The sequence below is a fragment of the Astatotilapia calliptera genome, chromosome 3, assembly GCF_964374335.1.
Source record: "Astatotilapia calliptera chromosome 3, fAstCal68.1, whole genome shotgun sequence".
In the NCBI taxonomy this organism is placed as follows: domain Eukaryota; kingdom Metazoa; phylum Chordata; class Actinopteri; order Cichliformes; family Cichlidae; genus Astatotilapia; species Astatotilapia calliptera.
In genome coordinates this window covers 12,341,107-12,363,828 of record NC_137424.1, presented here as the reverse complement: position 1 = coordinate 12,363,828, position 22,722 = coordinate 12,341,107, and the positions used below count along the sequence as shown (strand labels likewise).

Genomic DNA, 22,722 nt, shown 5'->3' with positions numbered 1-22,722 from the left:
GCATCCTGGCCAAAACACCAGAACCCTCTGCTCGAGCCCCACTTGAGAGCATCAGAACCTCCGCCCCTATGGAGCTGGTGTGTTTGGATTTTTGGAGTGCGGAGGATAGTAAGCAACGCTCAGTAGATGTTCTTGTCCTTACAGATCATTTCACTAAGCTAGCCCATGCCTTCCCTTGCACAAACCAGACTGCAAAGCAGGTGGCTAAGAAACTATGGGACCATGTTTTCTGTGTGTATGGGTTTCCTGAGCGGATTCACTCCGATCAGGGGGCAAATTTTGAACGTGAGCTCTTGGCAGAACTGCTCAAGTTTTCAGGGGTCTCCAAATCCCATACTACGGCATACCATCCCATGGGCAATGGAGGGACTGAGAGGTTCAATAGGACACTTGGCAACATGCTTAGGTCCTTGCCCCTCAGAGAAAAGAACAAGTGGCCTCAACAAATACAGAGTCTGACATTTGCATATAATGCAACTGTACATGAGACCATAGGTTTTGCCCCATTTCAGCTCATGTTTGGCCGCATCCCGAGGCTCCCCGTTGATGTGATGTTTAAACAGGTGCTCTGTGATCCTGTAGTTGTGGATCAAAAAAATTATGTGAAAACACTCATGTCACATCTTCATGAGGCAGCTAAGATTGCCCAGACTCATGCCATCAAGGAACAAGACAAACAGGCAAAAGGATATAACAGAAAAGTAAAGGGCACGTATCTGAACATAGGAGACAGAGTACTCATTGCCAATAAGGGTGAAAGAGGAAAGAAGAAACTTGCTGACAAGTGGGATGCAACAGTGTACACAGTCAGAGACAGAAATCTGCAGACTCACACATACAAGTTGGAAGATGACAGAGGCAACATAAAGGTGGTACATCGCAACCTGGTTTTAAATATCAGCTTCCTGCCAGTAGTGACCGCTGAACTGTGTGACACTGGATCAGAGGGAGGGTCATGTGCGTCAGACCAGTTAGATTCCTTGGATGAGGAGACTGCAGAGGACAGGACCAGTGCTTGGATCAACTCAGATGATGATGAGAGTCAGGAGATCCTGAGTGAGGGACTCTCGGGATTGGGCAAGACAAGTCAACAAGCTCCAGAGGTGGTTGCAGGGGATTCAACCCAGTGTTCCCTGGTAGGAGAGGACTACCCAGACAGAGACACAGACTTGGACAGTTTGGTAGCAGAACCTGACTTGGACCTCCCGTCTGTGTTAGACACACTTTCAGAAACTGCACTCACTCACTCACATCCATCAGACACAGATCGTGATGCACACACCAAGCCCCTATCAGTAGTCCCTGTGCATGTCGCCGACACGCAGATGCCTCCAACGGATGTATGTCATGATGTGGGTCCACAAGGACAGCCACGGGCAGGCCCGGACAATGTTGTCATGACGCGAGCCGGCCGAGTTAGTAAAAGAGTTAATCGACTCATTGAGTCCATGGTTCAAAAGCCTTTTGGCTTTAAGCGTTTGGCAAATTCAGTTAGCAGAAGGTCTCAGTCTCTTCTTACGCTGTTTTAAGTAAACCCAGGTGTCTAGAGATCTTTCTGTATTTTGATTCTAGGGGACAGTATCATTATGGCACAATTAAATACATAGTGTGTTTTTAAGGTATTGATGTGTGTGGATGGCTGGGAATGTGTGTGGTGTAAATGGCATCACACTGATCTAAGAAAGGCTGAGGCCTGATCACCCTCATGCTCTTTCTGAACCTATCTGGTAGGTGGCTTATACAGCTGATACTAGAGCTTATAGCTCGGAGGTTTAAACCCGTGCCCAGGAGCCATAAATTCTGTAGATTTGTCCCTGTGTTCCAATTAGATTGTTCACCTGACTGTTCTGGATTTTGGTGAAATCTAGGAGGGGAGGATGTAACGGGTGTATTAAAAAATAATTTATATTTCACCAAAGATCCATCCTGCAGTGTTATCTCGCTTTGTCAGTATTGGTTATGTATATGTGTTTATTTATATATGTTTATTTTCTGTATTTATATTTTGGGAGCTTTTATTTTGTTTGTGTGACCTTTGACTTCCCATGAAGTCACTTCCTGTAGCTGCGCGCTATTTTCCTCAGTCGCCTAGAGGCCCCGCTGAGGAGAGGTGAGCGTACGCTAGTGTTCTCAGTTACAGAGCAAATAAACACAGTTAAAGTAACTAAAAGTAATTCAAACACTGCTCGTTCCCTTTGTGCATTTTGTCTCATAGTTCTGTTAGATATTTTAGTGTGAATTATTGTTTCTCTGTCGAGTACAGCACTTTATTGTAACATGCTAGTTAGCATGTCTCAGATGAGAGCATAGGAGCATGCACGTGGCTTCTCATGTGGTCCGCTATCCTTCTCTCTCCCTTGAAGGTGTTCATGCAGAAGTCCAGTAAAGTGAAGTTGCTGTACTGTTTTGTTTTTATTTTAAACAGGTATGTGAGCTCCCTCTTTTATTTTTGTGTCATGTGAACTGGTTATATCTTCTGTTTGTTTGTGATTCATGTTCACTGTTTCAACTTACTGTAAATATGTAAAATTGCCACTGGTAAATGAAGTCTCCCTAAAGTATAATTTTGTTGATGAGGTAATTGTCACTATATGTTCACGATGCAGTGCATTTTTGTTTGTTATATATGAATATAAATACATTTTAGCAGTATTATTTGGTAATTGGATTTGTTGTAATGTTGCACCTCAGTCGCCTAGAGGCCCCGCTGAGGAGAGGTGTTCATGCAGAAGTCCAGTAAAGTGAAGTTGCTGTACTGTTTTGTTTTTATTTTAAACAGTCGCCTAGAGGCCCCGCTGAGGAGAGTTCTGGGAGAATAAATCCACCCAGCTGGCAAAGTGAGAGCTGACTCCTCTGGTCATTCGCACAACACAACGCAGAGAACTAACGGCAATAAGAGTTTAAGGCCAGACCGGCTACACTTATAACCTATTAAACCTTAGCATGTTATTTTGAAGTGTTACAGGTGAAACAGCCAACCAGTGAAGTTAACTGTAATTTCAACATTGAGCTACAAAAATGGTTTTTTTCTTTTTAATTTTCTTTTTACAGTTTTGCAATTTTACACAAGTTTTATCATCAGTGTCACAATGACTGCTGCTAAAATTGAGTATGAGCTTTTTGTTGGTCTGATTAAAAGGTTAAATGTAAAAGCATAATTTAAACATGTGATGTGAGGTCATTAATTACAGTGCAGGTGTCCTGCTTTAGGATCATAAATTAATACTTCCAAAACAATAAAGTTGTAGAGAACCTTTGTTCATTATCGTTGCTAATCATGGAAAGACAAAGACGTCAGACTCTGCTGAAAAATATTACACCCTCCTACTCTCTGCACACAGCGGTCTGAGGGACCTTCCAGGATCGGGGATTTTATTTATTTTGTTCTTTTTTGGTCTTACTGGTTAGTAGGTGGTGATTTTGTACCTGGTGATCTCACATTTGGAACATAAATTGCTTTGGAGCAGATTAGGTTCAAAGGATAACTTGGCTCTTGAAGTTAGCCGGATAAGACAGCGTTCTGCTTCACAGCTGAGGCCTCAGAGAGTTGTTGCTAACCAAAGTCTATCTTGTACGGCCATGCAGCATCTTATGACATTTTGTAACCTGAGCAGTGAAATGATTGCTGTTTTAGTGCACATACACAGTGTGGGGATCAGTATCAGGACAATAAAGTTATGGTGCAAAAAGCTGCATCTGGTCAGAAGGAAAAGCACGCACACTTGGAAGACTTGACCATTTGCACAAAATGAATGGCTGACACTGGACAGATGCGAGAATGTGGATGGTCACACCCTCGTGCATTAAAGAGGGCTTTCAGTTCATTGAAAACACAAAACCAAACACACAAAAGACACAATGAGACAGCTGATCAGTTTGCTTCACTAAATCATCGACACAAGCCGTGTTGTAGAGGGTACTGCAGCCGTGGCAGGTTATCATCTTAATGTGGCCCTGACACTCCATCGTACGCCACAAAGCTGTGAATAAATGAAAAGCAAAGAGGCATCATCACTAACATAATAACTGTAGAAGTTATCCCGCTGCATTTCATTTATCAGGATATCGTAATAAATGTTCATCATATGTTGCTTTGACCCATCATTGTTGTCATTAATATCGCTACGTGACACTGGACACTTCCTGTCATTCATATGTCATGACTTTGTGATCAGTGTAGCAGCTTGAAAATAACTGCTTGGTTAACAGCAGGTGTACAGGCAGGTGCTCTGATCAAATAACATGTTTGGCTAAAGTAACAGAAAATAAAAATATGTAAATAGGAACACCCACATCTCTACTTCTTCTTCTATTTTCCATTTCACACTTACAAAAACGTTCTCCTGCGTAGGTGTTGAGACAAATATATGTCAATTTAATACTTCAGACGGGCCCCAGAGCAGGTCTGAACAATTAGTCGACTTAAAATCAAAACTGCAATTTGAAACCATGCAATTAGCAATTTTGCAAAGAAAACTTGGCTAGGCTAAGCTAAGCTAACTGTTAGACAAAGTAGAGGAGTTGGAAGAGTAAAGGATTGTGGTTAACTCCAGTTCAACTTAACATTAAATTAAACTGAATCTATTAAACTATTAGACTCAGACGAGGTCGGCACAGGGACAGGCCTCGGGGGTCCAGGCCCACCCGGTGAAGTGCTTCTTCCCCAACATCTTCTGATGTACTTCATTTATACATTTTGGTAATGAAGTACTTAAACTACCACCTCACTGATTAGTTATTGCAGTGTGAGCTCAGTTCAATTAATCAGGTCACAGTAGTTTAGCACTTCTACAGCAATCATGCAACCAGCATGACTGAGGAGGACACTGGGTGGACGGGCTTTGCAGGTCAGACTTTGAAACTATCTTTTATTGTCATTACGCCAAAAGCAGTGAAATTATATGCTGTCCCATTCAGTGCAAATAAAGAATCTGTGTTTACTGACAGGACAAAGCACTGAACATGATTTCATCTGTTAACCTGGACAAATTCCAAAACAATTCCTTATTATTTCTTTTTCTTAAGTAAAACCAGTAAAAGCTTCTACTTCAAAAATATGGACTTAACACTGAGATCCTGATATTTTAGACCAGTTGAATTTAGATGATCTTTTTTAGTTCATTCAGTTTGCTGGTTCTAACGACGACGGTCTTCATCAGTTTTAATGTCACTGTGACTCATATCTCTGCATGGCTGTTTTGTTCTGAGTGCACTGTGACAATTAAGTTAAGATCCGGTGATCAGCACAGCAGCCTGGGAGTGACTGCTTGGTTAACGACAAGGTTTACAAGACCTGATCAAATGTCACACTGGAAATATTTTGCAAGTGAAACAGCAAAAGCAAATGAAAAAATGTAAATATGTTAACTGGACCACCTACATTGTTTCGAGAGCAGGGGTGAACTAAAGAGTGCGACCCATCACTTCAGTTTCAGCATATAATTTCTATTTAACACTCAAAAAAATCTGTTGTACAAGTATTAAAAATATATTCACAAATGAAATTTACATGCCTGAGATGAAAACATTACTCATACAAGTTGTCAGGTAAAGTCTATAGCACTGTTACATCTAAATATGGACACTGAGCTGGGACGATGTCACAGATCTGAGCCTCTGCACCTTCACTATACGTTTGTGTATGTCAGGCCTGTCCTGTATCTCTCCACCACCTGATCCAACACACCACCAAATCCTGATCAGCTGATCATCTCTGCTCCTCTAATCACCTGAATATCCAAGTATCCGAAAGTGTCCATCGATCTGACAATACAATTGTAAAACCGATCACTGACCTGTGCCCTAATGTGTTCTGTGCACTTGTGAACACACTTCCTTATGGAGTACGTTTATTAAGGACACTCTTTCATTAGCACACAGGTTCAATAACACAACAAATAACCTCCAATAAACCTTTTAATAAACTGTCATTGGAGGCTGATGTGTTCTCTCTTGGCTTGTTTTCTTGTTGTGTGCCACACAGAAAATAAATGCATGGTGTCTTAACTCACTGATACGGGGATATCAATGAGCACAGAGTCCAGCCAACGATGGCACAAAGTCAAACCTCCTTCAAGGAAACTGGAGAGTCCAACACTGGCATTGAGGCTACCCCAACAATGTCAATATGGTGTAACTTCCTGCTCTAACTCAGGCTCCTTCCCCACAAGAAAGATATTTTATGTACTCGAAGTCAGACCTGGAATCTGTGGGTCAGACTTCCTGGGCCCCCGACCCCTGACCTCTGAGATTTTCATGTCTTGTATTTTATAATATTTATCTTTTGTTCTCCTGCCAAAATTGTAAACACTGTCATCATGCCATATTGCACTGTTGTTCGATCAGCTTCATTAAATATACTTTTATATATACTTTTATCCTTTGTTTTGTTATACATCCATTTAAATCCTCATATGAAATTATTACAACCAACTGGTAGTAAAACAAAAATAAAAAGATTGTTCAACATTTTAACTGCAAATGGTCAATACACTCACTTTATTTGCCAAAAATTATACTTAAAAAGGGGAAAAAAGAAGTGTTAAAGTTTCCTGGTGCTGATCAGAAGTATAAAAATCAAAGTGTCCAGATCCAAACACACTTTGTTCCTCTGTGACAGAAGTGAACTAGAACTCACAGCAGCATCTGAACTGCAGAAGAGATCTCTGCTCATCTCCGTCTGCATTCCTCTTTTGGTAAGAACTTATGTATCATTTAAAATGATTTTCCTTTTAAAGCTGGGCAGCAGGCTCACGTTGAACATCTCCATAAACTGTCATAATTCTGCTGCTACACTAAACACTGCATTCGGTGAGCATACTAAACCTACGTAAGCTGTATATTTGCACGGTGAGAGACCTGTTTTTGCTGATTTGTGTTCAAATACAACAAGATCTTATTTAAACTGACTGTCAGATGTTGCCTATCCAGTTATGTAATGAACCCACTATATACATTAACCACAGACCCTTCACGACATCTTCATCACCTGCTGTTCCAGACAACCAACTTATACCTGAACCACTGCAGGTTAATCATCATCATTAGTAAAGGAAAAAAAAGGTGAGTGTCTTAATTTGGAAAAGCTTGAAATAAAAAATCCTATAAATTACACAAACAGATACGAATTGGAGGAAAATCCATAGTGTCTTGAGTTCTGTTTGATTTTTATTTTGCAGTGTGTCATTGTTACTACAGAGCACACTGAAACATATGACAGGAAAGAATAACTGAGTGCAGAAAGGCATTTATATTAAATCTGATTTAAACTTTGTTCTCAATGAACCGGATCTATTATGACCTGGACTTTTATCTATAAAATGGGCTTGTGAAACCCAGAGAAAAACTCTCTCAATATATCTGTAGATATAAATATATATTTATCCAAATCACATCAAGTAAAAAAGGCAAAATGACAAAATTAAAAAAGATAACAAAAAGTATAAATTAAAACACAAAAGGCAAAAACAAATATCTTGATGTCTTAATACGATGAATATAAAATATAAAGTAATACAACAAGGTTAAATATCTAAACATTTAAACTACTTCAGCTTTTCAAAGCTTCTTTTTCCAGTTGAAAATGACATCATCACGCCTGAATCTGCTTCCAGGAGCCGTCCAGATCAGGCTTGTTCAGGATATTTAGAAATCGTCCTAACAGTTGAAAAATAAAAAATAAACAGAGAACAAAGTAATATATATGATTAGAAATAAATAAAAAAGAAAACTATAAATAAAACGACTTCTTTCATTTAAAGAAAAAGGTCTATCAGTCCTCTTGTCGTGTGTGTTTGCAGCTCACAAAGACGACTTACTGAGCTTCAGGATCCAAAAGGATGTATCTGCCAAATTCTTAATGTGGAAAAATGTCCATGTGTTTTCTTCTCCAGGAGACGATGAAGACACTGTTTGTCTGCATGATGCTCGTGCTGCTCTTTGTTTCCGGATTTTCCAAAGTGAACAATTTTCAACCAAGCGAGCACCGACCTGAAGAAACACCTTATGAAAAGTTTAGAAGACAGCATGTAGATGCTAAGATGACTGAAAAGCTGTGTAACACAGAAATATCAAATAGGAATATCTACAAACTTGACAACAGTTGTAAGGAAACCAACACATTCATCCTCAGCATTCCAGCAAAGGTCAAATCCATTTGTAGAGGTGATGGGAGGTACGATGAAAATAGCGGCATGACGTATAGTACCGCAACGTTTCGCATAATTAAATGTAAGCTAAAGCATCAGGGAGCCAGGAAACCCAGCTGCCAGTATGAAGGCAGGCTTCTCACTAACAGGATCATTGTCGTGAAATGTGAAGAGAAGTTACCTGTGCACTTCGATCGGGACCTTCTACCCTCTGAGCGCAACGATGGCGAGCAACTATGAGGAAAGAGTGGTGTGGAGGGGGGGCGTGGTCTGCGATGCTGCTGCAGGTGAGATGGATGTACCTGCACTGCATTTGCTATCACGCCTCGCCAACTTAAAAGGCTTTGTGCTGTCTGAGTTGTTGGTGTTGTGGATGTGTTGGCTGGCAGTCCACAGACAGACTGATTTACACAACTGTGGAAAAAATAAAATTAATAAATAAAAAAAATTGGAAAACATAGATGTGTCATTATTTCATATAGATTTCAAATAACATACCATTTGATGTCAACATGTTTTAGTTGTTTTAGCACCCAAACGCAAGCTCACGGAGGCAGGAATGAACTCAAAACACAGCTTTATTGCTGGAGAGAAAAACCATACAACCTAAACGAGGAAACTATAACGTAATACACAGAGAAACACACGGCCATGAATGAGGGAGAACGCGACACAGAACTGAGGGAGACGCAGACATAAATACACAGAGGGTTAACAAGGGAAGTGGGAGCACACGGGGAACACAGGTGACACTGATAATCATAACAAGACACGGCAGGAGTGAACGCAACACTGACGGGAGACTGTCAAAGTAAAACAGGAAGTACACGGAGGTTCAGAGAGGAGGAGAGACAGCACGGGGAGAGCACGGACATAACGGGCTGGGAAAACATGGAATAAAACTCAAGGAGGGGAAACGAGGGCTCACAGATAAACAGAGGGACACACAGGAGGTAATCAAATAAGGAACATCTTAACAGAAACCATGGCATAAATAAAGAACAACACACAAAACATATGAAAACTAAGAATGCTGGGCCAACATGGCCCAGGATCATGACAGACAGCAAAAGACACTGAGCAGCATATCAGTCAGCATGGGAAAAATGCCATAGATTTAAGGAACCAGGCTAAAATAATTGGTTTCTAGTGGGTTCTATTGTAAGTGCTCTATATTTCAGCATGACATACTGTATGCATCCTACACTGAGAACCCTTGAAGCTGATCATCAGGGTATGCTGTGTACTTCTTACACAGAAGATACAATAACATGCAAAGATTTTAGATGGTTGTGGTTGGTCCTTACACACAGATGTAAGGTCAAAAAAAAAATCACCCACAATGGATCGTTCACAGACGCTGGTCCAGTGGAACCCACTTCCACAAAGGCTGCACCTGCTCTGGCAGAACAGGAAGCATCAACTACATAGTAGCTATTTTCATAATTAAGACATCAACTATAGGTGTTCCCAAAATGTGCCATGTTGTCTGCACACCTGACAGTTCAATAAGTCCTGTGTTGATTACAGATGGTGGTTGTTTCCAGAAACAGCACTTGCATAAAACAAGTACAGAGCACTTTATGAGCCAACCTGCTTCTTTAATGAGCATTTAGGTTGTTTGTATTCAGTGTTCACAGATAATATGCTCATTAAAAGGGGGGATCCACTATGTCCTTCTTCACAATCCTGTCTGCCAACTTTAAGAAGAAATCAGAGTGACGCAGAAGCTTTAAAACAGTGTTCAGAATAATCAGTGATGCTTTTATCTGAACTGATGACAGATAAAGATGAACGTGAGTGTGGCAGAAGAGTAAGTTCTCCCTCTTTCTTGGAAGTATACAAAAGTCTGTTGTTTCTAAAAAGTTAATAAACAAACAACAAGTTCTTACAGAATGAGACGTGAAGCCTGGAGATGAGCAGTTCAGACACGCTGTTATTAAATTCTACCTGAGCAGGTTATAGTTCACCTCAGTTACGGAAGAACTAATAACACTTGGCTCTGGGAGCTTCAGTTTTTATACACTGTCGTAGCACCACCCTAAGCCATCATTTGCATCAACACCTACATCACTAGCCCAGCAGTTCTAAGAAACTTCTCTGTTTGTGGTTCAGAACCTAATGTGACACCAATGAGCACAACAGCATGCAGCTGCAGGTTGTTGTTCATACCTGGCTTTACAATAAAGAGCCATGTTTGCAGGCAGCTATTTGAAGTTTTGTGTAAAATATCATTTTTATAGAAATAAACCAAATGTGTCTAAATATATTAAGTAAACAATCAGAATAAGAACATTTTGAAATAAAATCCAAAAACTGCATCTGGCTCAGTTTTTGTTGAATAAATAATGACTCTGTGTAATATGTCATGTGTTGTATATGTAAGTTGTATTTGTACAATGAAGCGAGGCTTTCTTTGTGTTAGCTGCCTGACAAAACCTAAAACTCTAGTCAGAGATTGCAGGTGTCACAACAGACATGATCAGCTTTCTCTGTCGATCCTATCTTTCTGTTTCACACTCTGTGCACTCATAGAAAAAATCTTTAAAAAAACAATCACATGACTCTTCTTCCACACAACATGATCCCTGAGTGCCGCCTGCTCCAACCAGACATGTTATCACAGCGACGATGGTGATAATTAAAATCTACAAAGAACGTGATAAACATTATTAAAATGCAGCACTGTTAAAGCAACGTGATTAATGCTGCATTAAAATGAGCCTTTAGCACATAGAGATGATTAAACTGTTTCATTTGAGTTCATTGTTTCTAAGGCAGATGCTACACCAGTGAAGGTGCACTTAGTTTTCACACACTGCTTCTGCATTGTGTCTTAGTTTTAGTGGATTAAATAATGACAGTGTTTGTTTGTTTTTCTTTAGTAACAAATGACCTCAGACCAGCTTATAATATTTTATAAACAAATAAGCATAAATGCATAAACTCAGCCTGGAATCACATGGGATAAACATGGGATGTGCATTTTTTTATTTGTTTTGTGTTACTGAGTCTTGCAAGAATGCCAACCTTACCAGCAGCAGCTTGGTTTTTTTGTTTGTTGTTTTTTTAATTTAATGAGTGCTGAAAGTTGAGCAACAGCTGTGACAACGAGAGAAGATGGAGCCAATCAGAAACAACTGTGAAAATGTACAATATGCAAGCTAAGAAAGCAAAGTGTAGCAATGTTGCCATCATTTTTGTTATTGTGGGATTTTTTTCAACATTCACTGAAAATCACTTCTCTCATATTTCCTCTTTATTATTTTCATCACTGTTTAAGAAACGTAACAAAGTCTTATAAAGCATCTAAACCAGCATCATGAAGTGATGTTTAAAGATGGCAGCAAGCTGACAGCATCTCTCAACTCAAGAGCAACATTCAAAGTGCACAGGCTGAAGGAAATGATTGATTTTATCACATGCAATTACAATACGCCTTTTCATCTGTATCTGTGTGTACAATGGGTATCGGTTGTTTGTCCCAGCAGTTTACAATACAGAATGTGCACGTCTGTGGGGCTTTTATAAAGATTTCTATTTGCATTGATACGATTGCTTGGATCACAAATTGTTCTAACTTGATTAAAGTCACCAATGATAAAGGTATTCTTGCGCTTACAGTTACCATTATTATCTCTGTTTGCTATCAGATCATCACATCCCCCTTGTGGGATCATGTTGATGATATGCTGGTTTTCTGAACACGTCCGTTAGTCATGCAGAGCACAGTGCCAGAGAGCGCCACCAGCAGGAACATGGAAGTCTTCATTGTATTTCTATATCGAAAAAGTAAACAGAGTGAATATATAAATCAGTATTATTTCATTTCATTTATTAACTTGTTTATTTTTGTTTCCTAAATGTTAATCGTGCTTAACTATTAAAGTAAAAATACAGATAGATAGGAAACTCTCTGAAAAGTCAAACTGTTTTCAGTGAGTTTATATATTTGCCAGAGGAAAGGTCAGGATCTGCATATCTGACCACTTTGAATCAATTTATATCTAAACAGAAATCAGTAAAAGTTAAAATCAGTTTTATCAATATCCTCACTTATGAGGATATTGATATCCGTATAACTGGAGTTATTATAGATTTTCATACATGACATTTCTGAAAAAGGCGAGGGTGTCAGGGTCCCTGTGTCTACCCGGTCGCCTCAGTGTGGCTACATGTGTTTTTTTGTTTTGACTTTGTCCCCGCTCTCTCCCTCCCTCCTTCTCTCACTGCCTGGGCGGAGCTCATCTGTGGGCTCCTGCCCTTGGCCCACGCACCTGGTGACACCTGTGGCTCATCACCCAACAGTGTTCCAGTCCCCTTATAAGATGGCAGCCCTGTATTTCTCGTCGCTGGACCGTTGCCGACTCTCGTCAGTGTTAACCCCAGCTCAGTTCGTTCTCGTGTTTCCCTAGCGATCTTCTTACAGTAACCTTTTGCATCTCTGTGAATAGATTTCCCTGGACCTGCCCCTGTGTTACCTGAGCGATCAAGTGTGTGAGGATTGGAGCGAGCTTTTGTGTTTCTTGTGGAGTGTGAAGAGGAGCGTGGAGCGTGGATGGAGTGAGGACTTTGGAGCGTGTGTGGACTGCAAGTGTCTTTCCCCCCTCCTGTTCGTGTGTGGATTCCCGGAACCCGTCTTTTCCCCACTGTGTAAATAGATCACCTGGTGCTTCTGTAAATAAAAAACCTTTATTGTTCCCTACTCAGAGCCTACGCGTGAGTCCGTTCAGTCCCGTTGTGACAGAGGGTAAGGACGTAAATCGACTGGTAAAGAGGGACTGGTGAAGAGTCTGCAGCCGCAGCACCAATCCATCTGTCGATCTCCTGTTCCCTTCTCTGATCACTCGTGAACAAGACTGCAAGTTTTGTAACTTAATAAAAGCAGTAATTTGTTTGCCAGAGTGCCCCTTCCACGTCACACCCTGTTCTTTCCTTCTTGTCTTATATGAAAATTCACTTTGTGTAGCTTTTTGGGAAATTGTTAAACTTCAGGAAGATTCTGAACATGCCCCATCGTTTAGCCAGCTCTTTGGAGCTGAGCAGGTTCAGGCCTGTTGTTGTAAGTTTTATAAAACGATCTAATCTAAACGAATAATCCAGCTGAAGCTTCAGACAGCCATCAGACAGTGAAACACTGCCATCTGCTGGACTCGAATAACAAAGACGCTGCTTTGACGGGTGAGGGAGTTTCAACAAGTCTGCAACGACTCAAGCATCAAACTACAGAACTATTATAGCGGACATGGTGCTCTAATGACTGCTTCATTAACGCAGCTCAGAAAGGATCAAACATATCAATAAATTATAAAACACAAAACGTCTCTTATTGCCCAGGGCTCAGGAAGTGAGTGACCACTTAAGTGTGTTCAACAGGAAGCTAAAGACTGGTGCTGTTAAAGTGTTCAAAAAACAGCAGGAGCTCGGTGTGAGGCCACAGTGGGCCAAAAAACACAAGATGACCTCCAGCGAGGACAAAATGTATCTGGACGTCTCTGTGAGCATCTGTCTCACTGTGTAAGTGTAGCACAGTGTCTGTGTGCATGGCTGGGTAAGAGAGACAGCACAACTGAAAGCACTCAGACGAGGACCCGGTGCATCGTCTGTCTCATCTCAGCCAGTTTACTTACAAACTCTTTAAGTTTGAATTTTAAAGCCGACAATGTGCACAGGGCAGTGATATTTAAAATGAAGGTAAACTATTCCAATCTCTGCAGCCCCAATTGTGTATCTCACACACACAGTCCTGAATTCATTACTGAAGTCTCATCCAGACGTTCAATGTGCTCTGTAATTAAATTGAGACGTGGGGTCAAAATTCCCACCTAGATTGCGTGAGATGAAATAGAAATCGGCTCTCCTCTAACTGACTTTATAGAAATAATTACATAAGCTGCATTTATAACTGTTATTAAATAACAGCAGCACACGAGAACTAAAGTGTAATCCCAGCACATTTCGCTTCGCTTGCACTGATTCTTTAGAGATGACGACCGTGGTGGGTAATTAAGGGCAAACAATATACAAGTGGCGTGAAAAATGGAGGCTGCATTACCTTTCCAAAGCTTCCTTTCCCGATGGCCCGCAGTATCTGGAAGTGGTCAAAGTTTACTGTGGAGAAAATGAGAAGCAGTTAGTGAGAACGTGTCAGTTTGAGCTGAGCTATAAAACAGGGAACATGACATGTACAGCACCGTGCAAAAGTCTTGAGCCATCCCTCATTTGCTTCCAGGGATCCGGACTTCCCTGTAATCTTTAAAGTGGTATTAAGGAATAGCTCTCCAGGCTTTTTAAAGTGTTTCTGATTTTTAATCCAGGGCTTGTATTTGACCACTTTTTGTCTGTTAAGACCCTTCACACTAATCTCTGAAACATTCAAACATAAACAGACACCTAAGTCACGGAAAGGACCAGAAAACTTAACAAAGAACCAATTTTAAATTGTATCTGTACACATTTACTTGCAGCCTATTGCAAAAAAACAAAAGCCCACATCATTTGTTCTCACTTCTTTAGTTGAAGAATGCAGTTAATAACACCGTTAACACAGACTGACCTGGCAAAACACGAAAAAATAAGGGGGTGGTTCAAGACTTTTGCTCGGTACTGTATGAGAAATGGAAATGTGCACTTCACAATGTATCGCTGCACTTCGGCAGTACTGTGCAGATTAAATGTTTTTTCCTTCCCGATGCATGTGAAAGGTTAAGACTTACATCTCCAAATGTACTGGAACTGATTTGAACCAGAGGACTCAGCCACACTGTTACTATGTACTGCATAAACACGTTTACCGATGAAGGTAAATCAGACGCTGTCCTGACTGTGTGGCTAAATTTTGTGCTGAAAGCATCAAATCAATTGAATATCATTAACTTGCTATGAGAGGTTTTTACTCCAAGTGTGACTTTTTCTGGCTTCATACACCTTTCAGGGTCAAATTCAAGCACTTTGTGAGCACGTTTAATGTCCATTTTCAACATTTTCCAGCACATTACCATAAAAAGGATGCATATTTCACTTCGCATCACCTGAATAAGACCACGTGAAAGGCCAAATTAATAATAAGTCTTCTCATCAGATATTGATGCTTCTTTCTTATGTGACACAAAAAACAGGAGGAGACAGATCTTTGCTTGTGTTGTTTTTTAAGTTCATTCATTCAAAACTAACTGTAAGACGCTTAACTACATTGCAGTCTGTGTTATTGTTGTAGACCTAATTATCACCTTTAAAGTGTTTGTGCTAATAACATCATGTAGAGTAAGACAGGCATAGAGAACAGCACTGACTGGGAGAGGCTTTGAACAGATGACATACTCAGATCAATTCAACACTTTAGACTTTAAAAATGCACAAGCGTCTTTCAAAAACCCATTTATTTAATCTATCATCATTGATATTATTATGTACAGTTATAATGTACTGTTCATCTCCCTTAAATAAACAGGCAGTGTGAAATAGTCACTTGTCTACTGTCTCAGTGGCTGATAGTGCCCCACAGGCCTCAATGTGAGCTCGAAGCCATCATGTTTCAATTGTTTAATGATAAACAGATTTTGAATGAAAGCGAGGAAACTTCGGTAGCACAAAAAAGTGCCTATTCTTTGTTCCCATATGGTTCAGTCATATTACCGTCATTTCCCCCTAAGCTGTTCCCAAAGACACCAGGTTAATACTCGAAAAGGCTGCAGCGATACACAAAAATATCATCAATATTCTGTTTACTTGGTGACAACGTCGCTTTTAGCCTTCAATCAGAAAGCCTGACGTTGGCTAGTTAAGCATCGGGCTAACGTTTAACGCTTTCACTTGCAAGAGCACCTGGCTGCAGCCACTGTGGACCTCCACAGTAACCGGAAACACGTAACTTCAGTTAAATCGACTTTGACAGCGAAAACTAAATTGCGTTTTTGTTACTATTGATGCTGCTGAGAAATAAAAATGGTTTTAAGTGTGGTTTTTTTTTTAACACTCTGGGTTTGTTCATAAAAATTCCCCTAAATTGTTCGTGGCACAAAAGTGACACTTGCTGTTTCGCTGATTTATTTATTTTTTTACAGCACATCGCGTTGTGCGTTCTGATTGCTGTAGACCATTGTCAATCAATCTAGTCCAGTGTCTCCTGTACAGGAGCGGTCCCTAATAGGCCCACGGACCGGTCCCGGTTCGTGAGTCTTTTGGTACCGTTCCGCGAGAGTTGATCCTCCGGTGTGAAATGTATGGTTGTAGTTGTGTGTCTTATTTTGAAAGAACTATTTACGCGTTACCATAGCGACCAGAGAGCGTTAAGAAGCAGAGAGGAGGATGTCACTGTCATTGTTGTTGGCGCACAGCTCAAGTCACGTTTATTATTATATTTACAAAATACCACAGTTTCTTTTTTTTATTCTTTTGTTGTATTTATCCGCGACACCTTAAAGGTCGTTCCCTGAAAATATTGTCTGACATTAAAGTGGTCTGTGGTGCAAAAAGGTTGGGGACTCCTGCTGTACAGTACAGAATGCGTTTAGCTTGTCGAATTTACATAAATCTTCGATCGCTAGCAGTGTAACTCTGAAGTGCTGCACTGTATGTTTGTACGTTTTCTCCCAAACAAACACAACAATGCCGACGAAACGTTTTGCACCCTCAAATGCACCTTCAGGTTTCATTCCATGATACTGGACTTATGTTTCTACGAAGGTTTGAACTCTAAGACTGTTTAAACAAAAGAGAAAAGTGTGAAAATGTTCATGCCTGTCTGAGAAAAGTGTATAAAGCATGTAGTGAGGGGTTTTACAGTCTTAACATCTATAATAATTGTAAAAAATTAAGTTGGCTACTTCGTGGATTTCACCTACCGCGGGTTATTTTTTGAACGTAACACCAGCGATAAACGAGGGGCTGCTGTATTAGTAATAGTAGTGTCTGGGACATCTAATTGATTAACATCAACATTGATTATTATGCACTATTATTTTTGTTCAAGGAGAGCCAAAAATATAAAACTCTCTCTCAGCTTGTTTGTTGCCAAAAATGGCCACTTTTTGTGTATGTTCACAAAATGCTATAAAATGTATATTTCTTAAAACATTTATCTACTTTTGCCGACGTGACTCTTTAAAATAGCACCAGTCCTTTTCATCAAAATCAAAATTGTATCTGAGCATCGGGGAAAAGGCTGTCTTGCAATTGTTGAGGTCACTAGTGTGTGCCCCATTTCTTCCGGGATCACTCTCTTTATAGGTTTTAGTGGACTCCTAGTACTGTGAAGTGGTTTCATGGTACAAAGGGATTGTATTCCAAGATCTGGGAGACTGTAGAAATGAGCAGTGATGCCCTTCCTACCATCTTTCCAGAAAAATAAGTGATCTGGAAGCTGTTAGGCTTACTTACAGCAGCAGCACTTTCTGCACCTGCATAAACTCCAGGACACATTTACTAACGGTGTTTGTTGCTGTATGTGCTGCAGCTTTGAATTTTTTAATAATATATATTTTGTTAATATTTTGGCTATGGTGTCTTGTTTTGAAATGTACAAGAGTAAAAGTGTTTTTAGCAGGTGCTTCAAAGCTAAGTTTGACTGGGAAACTCAAAGCTCAATAGGCTGTATCAACAGAAATTCACTGCAGCCTATGTAATATTTCATGCGTCATAATTTATTCTACTCTATCTTGCAAATACATATTTGTGTGGCAATGTCATGCACAACACACACAACTATTAGATCCTTAAGATCAAACCCGTGTCATTCTTTTGGTCCACTGCAGTGCAGTAGTCAAAAAAAAGAATAAGTGACGTGTCCACAGATGGCCAGGATAGAGCCCAGAGTGTTAATGTTTAAAATGTATAAAAATATTATTGATTGCAATTCTTTACTGTTAATATCAACAATAAGCTTTTTATTTTGAAATTACAAGTTTAAAAAAAATGCTGTTACATTTACATTTAATGCTGTTACACTGTAATCCTTTATTATAAGTATGGACACAGAATAAAGTGAATAACATTTTGAAATAAGTTTAATTGGAATTTTGTACTACGCAAAAAACAAAACAAAAAAACAACAACAACATATTAAACAAACAAACACAGCCAGTGCCTTCATTTGTCCATTACATGTCAAACATAGCACTGACCCTTAGCCCCTGCTCATCAGCACATGCTTTCAAAAAGAGCTCCATGTCCTCTGCAAACTGAAAAACAAAGAGGAACAAGTCCCTTTCTCCAGTGTCTTCTTCCTCTGACATGTCTCTTAAGACCCTCTGCTGGTCCCCTTGATTTAAGGACAGATATTTGGGCATTGTTACATGTCCACGGAAAAGTGCCTTATTTTGGACAACCCAGTGCACAGCAGGACGCAGATCTTCAACAACTGCTGGCTCCTGTGTCAGGCAAATGGGGATGAAAACATAGTTATTTCTCTGTTGCAGAACAGTTTTTTAACAGTTATTCAAATTTCACTAACCATGTAATTACACTACTGTTTAAATTGAATACTGACCTGACTGCCTTCCTGGAACTTGCGCTTTTTCAGTCTGAAAATGGGCACGTGTTGTCCTTCAAGCACAGCTTTGGCTTCCTCTCTCCAGTGTGCAAATAGCTTGCCAGAGCTACGAAGAGTAAGGCCACAGTGAGGCATGTCATTTTCATGGACTTTCCATCAGCTGCAGTTTTATTGAACACAGAGGGTAGAGCCAATGAATGTTCTAACAAAGACTCAGAAAATGGTTCAGATACCGAAGACAAAACCTTGGGGGGGAAACGGGGCTCCTCGAAGAGTACTGCCGGAGGAATACGGGTCTCCTCGGAGAGTTCAGCGGGGAGCAGTCCTGATAATGGTGGCTGACTTGGCATTGAAGAATGCTGACAAGACAATAAATGCCTTGCCATATCCCCACGCCATATGATTGTAATCTTACAGACAGGGCGGTGAAAGTGTCCTGCAATTCTGGCTTTAAGCCCGAATTCCAGATTGATGTGTGCATCTAAAACAGAGAGAGAAACAGATAAACACCATATATACATTTAAGTTAAGGATTTAGCAGAAATAACAATTTACAGTTGGCATGTAATAGATTTGGGAAGAAAATCCTTGAAAAAACCCCCACAAATATTTTAAAAGACACTTTAATCTGTGAGACATGTTTCTATTGACATATAACAGTCAATTGAACAGGGGCTAACTAAAATCTGGGCAATAAAAAGGCTGTACAGAAAAGAATGACGAATAGAAGTATTGATAAATATCTAAATCTGTTTGTGACGAAATTTACAGTGTTGACGCTAACCAAAGGTGTCACAAGTACACACGTTCCTTACTACAGTTTAGATACCTCTGTTTAAAAAGCACCGACTCGACTTTTTAGTCAAGTCGAAGTAAGAAGTACAGGGTCTAAAATATAATTTATGTACAAAATTTTGAAGTAATCTTGCGTCCAAAGCACGCGTGTGGGGGGCTGATTTACAAATGTACGGATTACAAAGTACAGATACGCGTGCTAAAATGTGAGAAGTAGAAGTATAAAGAAGTATACAGTAGGCACAAAAAAGTACAGCAGTAAAGATACCAGAAAATTCTACTTAAGTACAGTATTGAAGTATTCGTTATTTTGCATCTCTGACGCCAACAATAAATCATACTCTAATGCAAAATGTGGTTTTTGCTTCTTCTCGCCCACAGAAGCCGTTAATCCAGCTCTCTTACTTAAACCAGGCCCAGGAAAAAGCATATTTGTGTGTTTCTCTGCCATGGAGCACGATGAAAAAACATTAAAATAAATTGTAACGCTAAATAAGTGGCAACATGATCATTGTAAGAAAACTAGACGATTCCTAGAATTATAAAATCACTAACGGCAAATTTATTTAAGAAAGACTTAACCAACCTTTGTGATCAACTTGCAAGACTTCCACGGTATCCATGCGTGTTTACGGCTAGTGTGGAGGTCACGTGCTTCCGGCTACTGTGGAGGTCACGTGTTTCCGGTTAGTGTGGAGGTCACGTGTATCCGGTTACTGTGGAGCTCCACAGTGGCTGCAGCCAGACCCTTCTCTTCACTTGAGGGAAGTAACTCGTATTACTGCTACTGCTGTGTAATCTTGGTTCAATTCACAGCATATTCTACAAGTTACCCTGCAATAACTAACTGTTAGAATAGCGGCACCGTATTGTATCGCACTGAGTGCACTTCAATCCTTTATTCCGCGAGTTTGCTAGCTAGCAAAATAATAATACCAATTTTAAACAAATAACATGTGTAACGTACACACTCGAGAAAATTATCTACTAGTACTTACGCAAACTCCCCCGTTGTGAAAACGTACAAATCCTTCTTGTATTTTTCGTTTTCCAGCAAACACTCATTAAAACGGCCTCCAGGCACATTAGCGCATTCACCCCCGACTGATCAGGGAGGGGGTGAGGGGTCACACATTGAAACAGACTAACGTGCAGAGGTACAGCCCAGGCAGAGAAATGTTGCTTTTAGACTTTGCGACTCGTTTTATTTCTCTATCTGATAAGAAAACTATTCAATCAGATAGTTATTTGTGGTGAATGAAATACGGTTACAGTTTCAAGACGTTTTAAGCACCAAATCCGAAATCCAAGCACTGCAATATTAAAATCCAATTCAATTTCTTGTTTGCTCCGAAATCTACGACATGACTATATACAGAAAAGCTTGACATGGTATGCAAAAAACCCCCCGAAGACAATACAAATACAAATACATGAACAAAAAATGTTTTAACTGTCAGTTATGTCATTTTAAAATTTTCCAAAACTAACATTTTCTTTGATTGACTGATATTAAATTGATTAGGGTCAAGTTTAGTGTGAACAATATTACACAAACAAGCACGTGTGCGCATGCGCACATATTAGAATCGCTTCGATCGCTTGTGACGCGGTAACTTTGCTTTGAACCTTTCTGACGTCATAACTTTGCTTTGATCCCAAAACCCATAAATAGGAGCGCTCACCTGTTACTTTATGCTTAACGGACGTTGACCTGCAGCAACTAAAACCCTTTCGAGAAGTTTTGAGAGCAATTTACGAGAGAAACCAAAACAAGTTCAGTTTTGTTTCTCACCAATCCACAGCGCAAACAGACACATTACACCATGTCAGCCAACCCATCCTTCGGCTCAGATGAGCTTGGAATATCTAAAGGGACCATTTTGGGAGATCACCACATGGTGGAGGCTTTCCTTGGAGAAGGAAGCTTTGGTGTTGTAACGAAATGTCGCGATACAAAAAAGAACCAAACTGTTGCTATTAAAGTCAACAAGAGCGACCCTGAAATTCTGCTCCAGGCAAAACTGGATCCAGACAGAGATGCTTGGATCCAGACAGGTGCAACACTGTCGAATGGAACGGCTATTTCCTCGATGGAGAGCGCATTTGCTTGAATTTCGAACTCCTCGACCAAAGCCTGTCAGACTACATAGGGGACCGGAATAACCAAGGTCTCCCAATGAGAGAAATCAGGCCAATTTTGCATCAGCTCGCAAATGCTCTGTTCCACCTGGGTTCTGTGGGAATAGTGCATGCTGACCTCAAACCTGTCAACATCATGGTTGTGAACCGCAGTGAGTCTCAAGTCAGAGTCAAACTTATAGACTTTGGCATCGCATGTAACACCTCTGCAGTGATTCCTGGTGACCGTGTGGGGACAATTGGTTATTGTGCACCTGAGGTTATGCTTGGCATTCCATACAACAAAGCAATCGACATGTGGTCTCTGGGGCTGGTAGCTGTGGAGCTTGCTACGGGGGTGCCTCTCTATCCTGGGGAAGACGATTATGATGTTTTGAAATTCATAATTGAAACCCAGGGTCAGCTACCAGATCATCTTCTAGAGTCTGGCTTGTACACTGACTGCTATTTCATCGAGGATAACTACAACGAACAGCGCTGGACATTTAAGACCCAAGAACAATTTCAATACGAGACACATTATCGATCCAAGGAAACTCGATATATAAAACTTAAGCGTCTCGATGACCTCGAACAACTGCTGAACGTTAGGCGAGGACCGGAAAATGGCCAAACATTATTTGTAAGGCTAATCAAAGAAATGTTGGCCTTGGATGCAAATCAGCGCATAACACCCTCGGAGGTTCTGAAGCATCCCTTTTTCGACCCTGGCCTCTCAAGGAGAACTCCCTGCACGGACATGAATAGTACAGGGGGACAAAACCTTGTGCTCTCTCAGCAGCAATCATCGTTTGGGTGGCCAGAATTTTAGGGGAGCTAGAAATTCTTGTGGAAAAAAAGCCCAAAACAATAACATCAACAAAAACAACCAATGAATGTGGTCTTAAACTTGGGCACAATTTGGCTTGAAATCCATCAACTAATCTCTCAATATTCAAAGCGGAGCAGCAGACAACTTACCATCACATCAGTCCTTCAATCAGACCTACAACAAACGTCTTCCGTCTCTCTTTTTTTTTTTTTTTTTTTTTCTTTTTAAATGACATCAGAAACAGCAGTATGCGACATTACGTGATGGCAGAGCTTCAGTTCATCCTTTCCTTCCCAGGAGTTTTTTTTTTTTTTTTTTTTTTTAATAAATAGGACAGG

The 22,722-nt window shown here is 40.3% G+C and overlaps 3 protein-coding genes and 1 long non-coding RNA gene across 4 annotated transcripts in view; 2 read left to right on the top strand and 2 right to left on the bottom strand.

Annotated features, from left to right (window-relative positions):
• LOC145425170 (ribonuclease inhibitor-like) overlaps positions 1-22,722 on the bottom strand; it is a 291,209-nt gene that overhangs the window by 213,103 nt on the left and 55,384 nt on the right. The gene's annotated exons all lie outside the window — the stretch shown is intronic.
• The window catches only part of LOC145425144 (NACHT, LRR and PYD domains-containing protein 12-like), a 596,587-nt gene that overhangs the window by 543,307 nt on the left and 30,558 nt on the right, over positions 1-22,722 (bottom strand). The gene's annotated exons all lie outside the window — the stretch shown is intronic.
• On the top strand, positions 294-2,841 carry LOC145425164 (uncharacterized). Its single transcript, XM_080298146.1, has 2 exons — positions 294-2,425; positions 2,806-2,841. The coding sequence occupies exon 1, from the start codon at positions 354-356 to the stop codon at positions 1,527-1,529; it is 1,176 nt and encodes a 391-aa protein (XP_080154272.1). The 5' UTR covers positions 294-353; the 3' UTR covers positions 1,530-2,425; positions 2,806-2,841.
• On the top strand, positions 12,384-12,852 carry LOC145426051 (uncharacterized). Its single transcript, XR_013906825.1, has 2 exons — positions 12,384-12,519; positions 12,602-12,852. It is a non-coding gene; the product is annotated as an uncharacterized LOC145426051 (long non-coding RNA).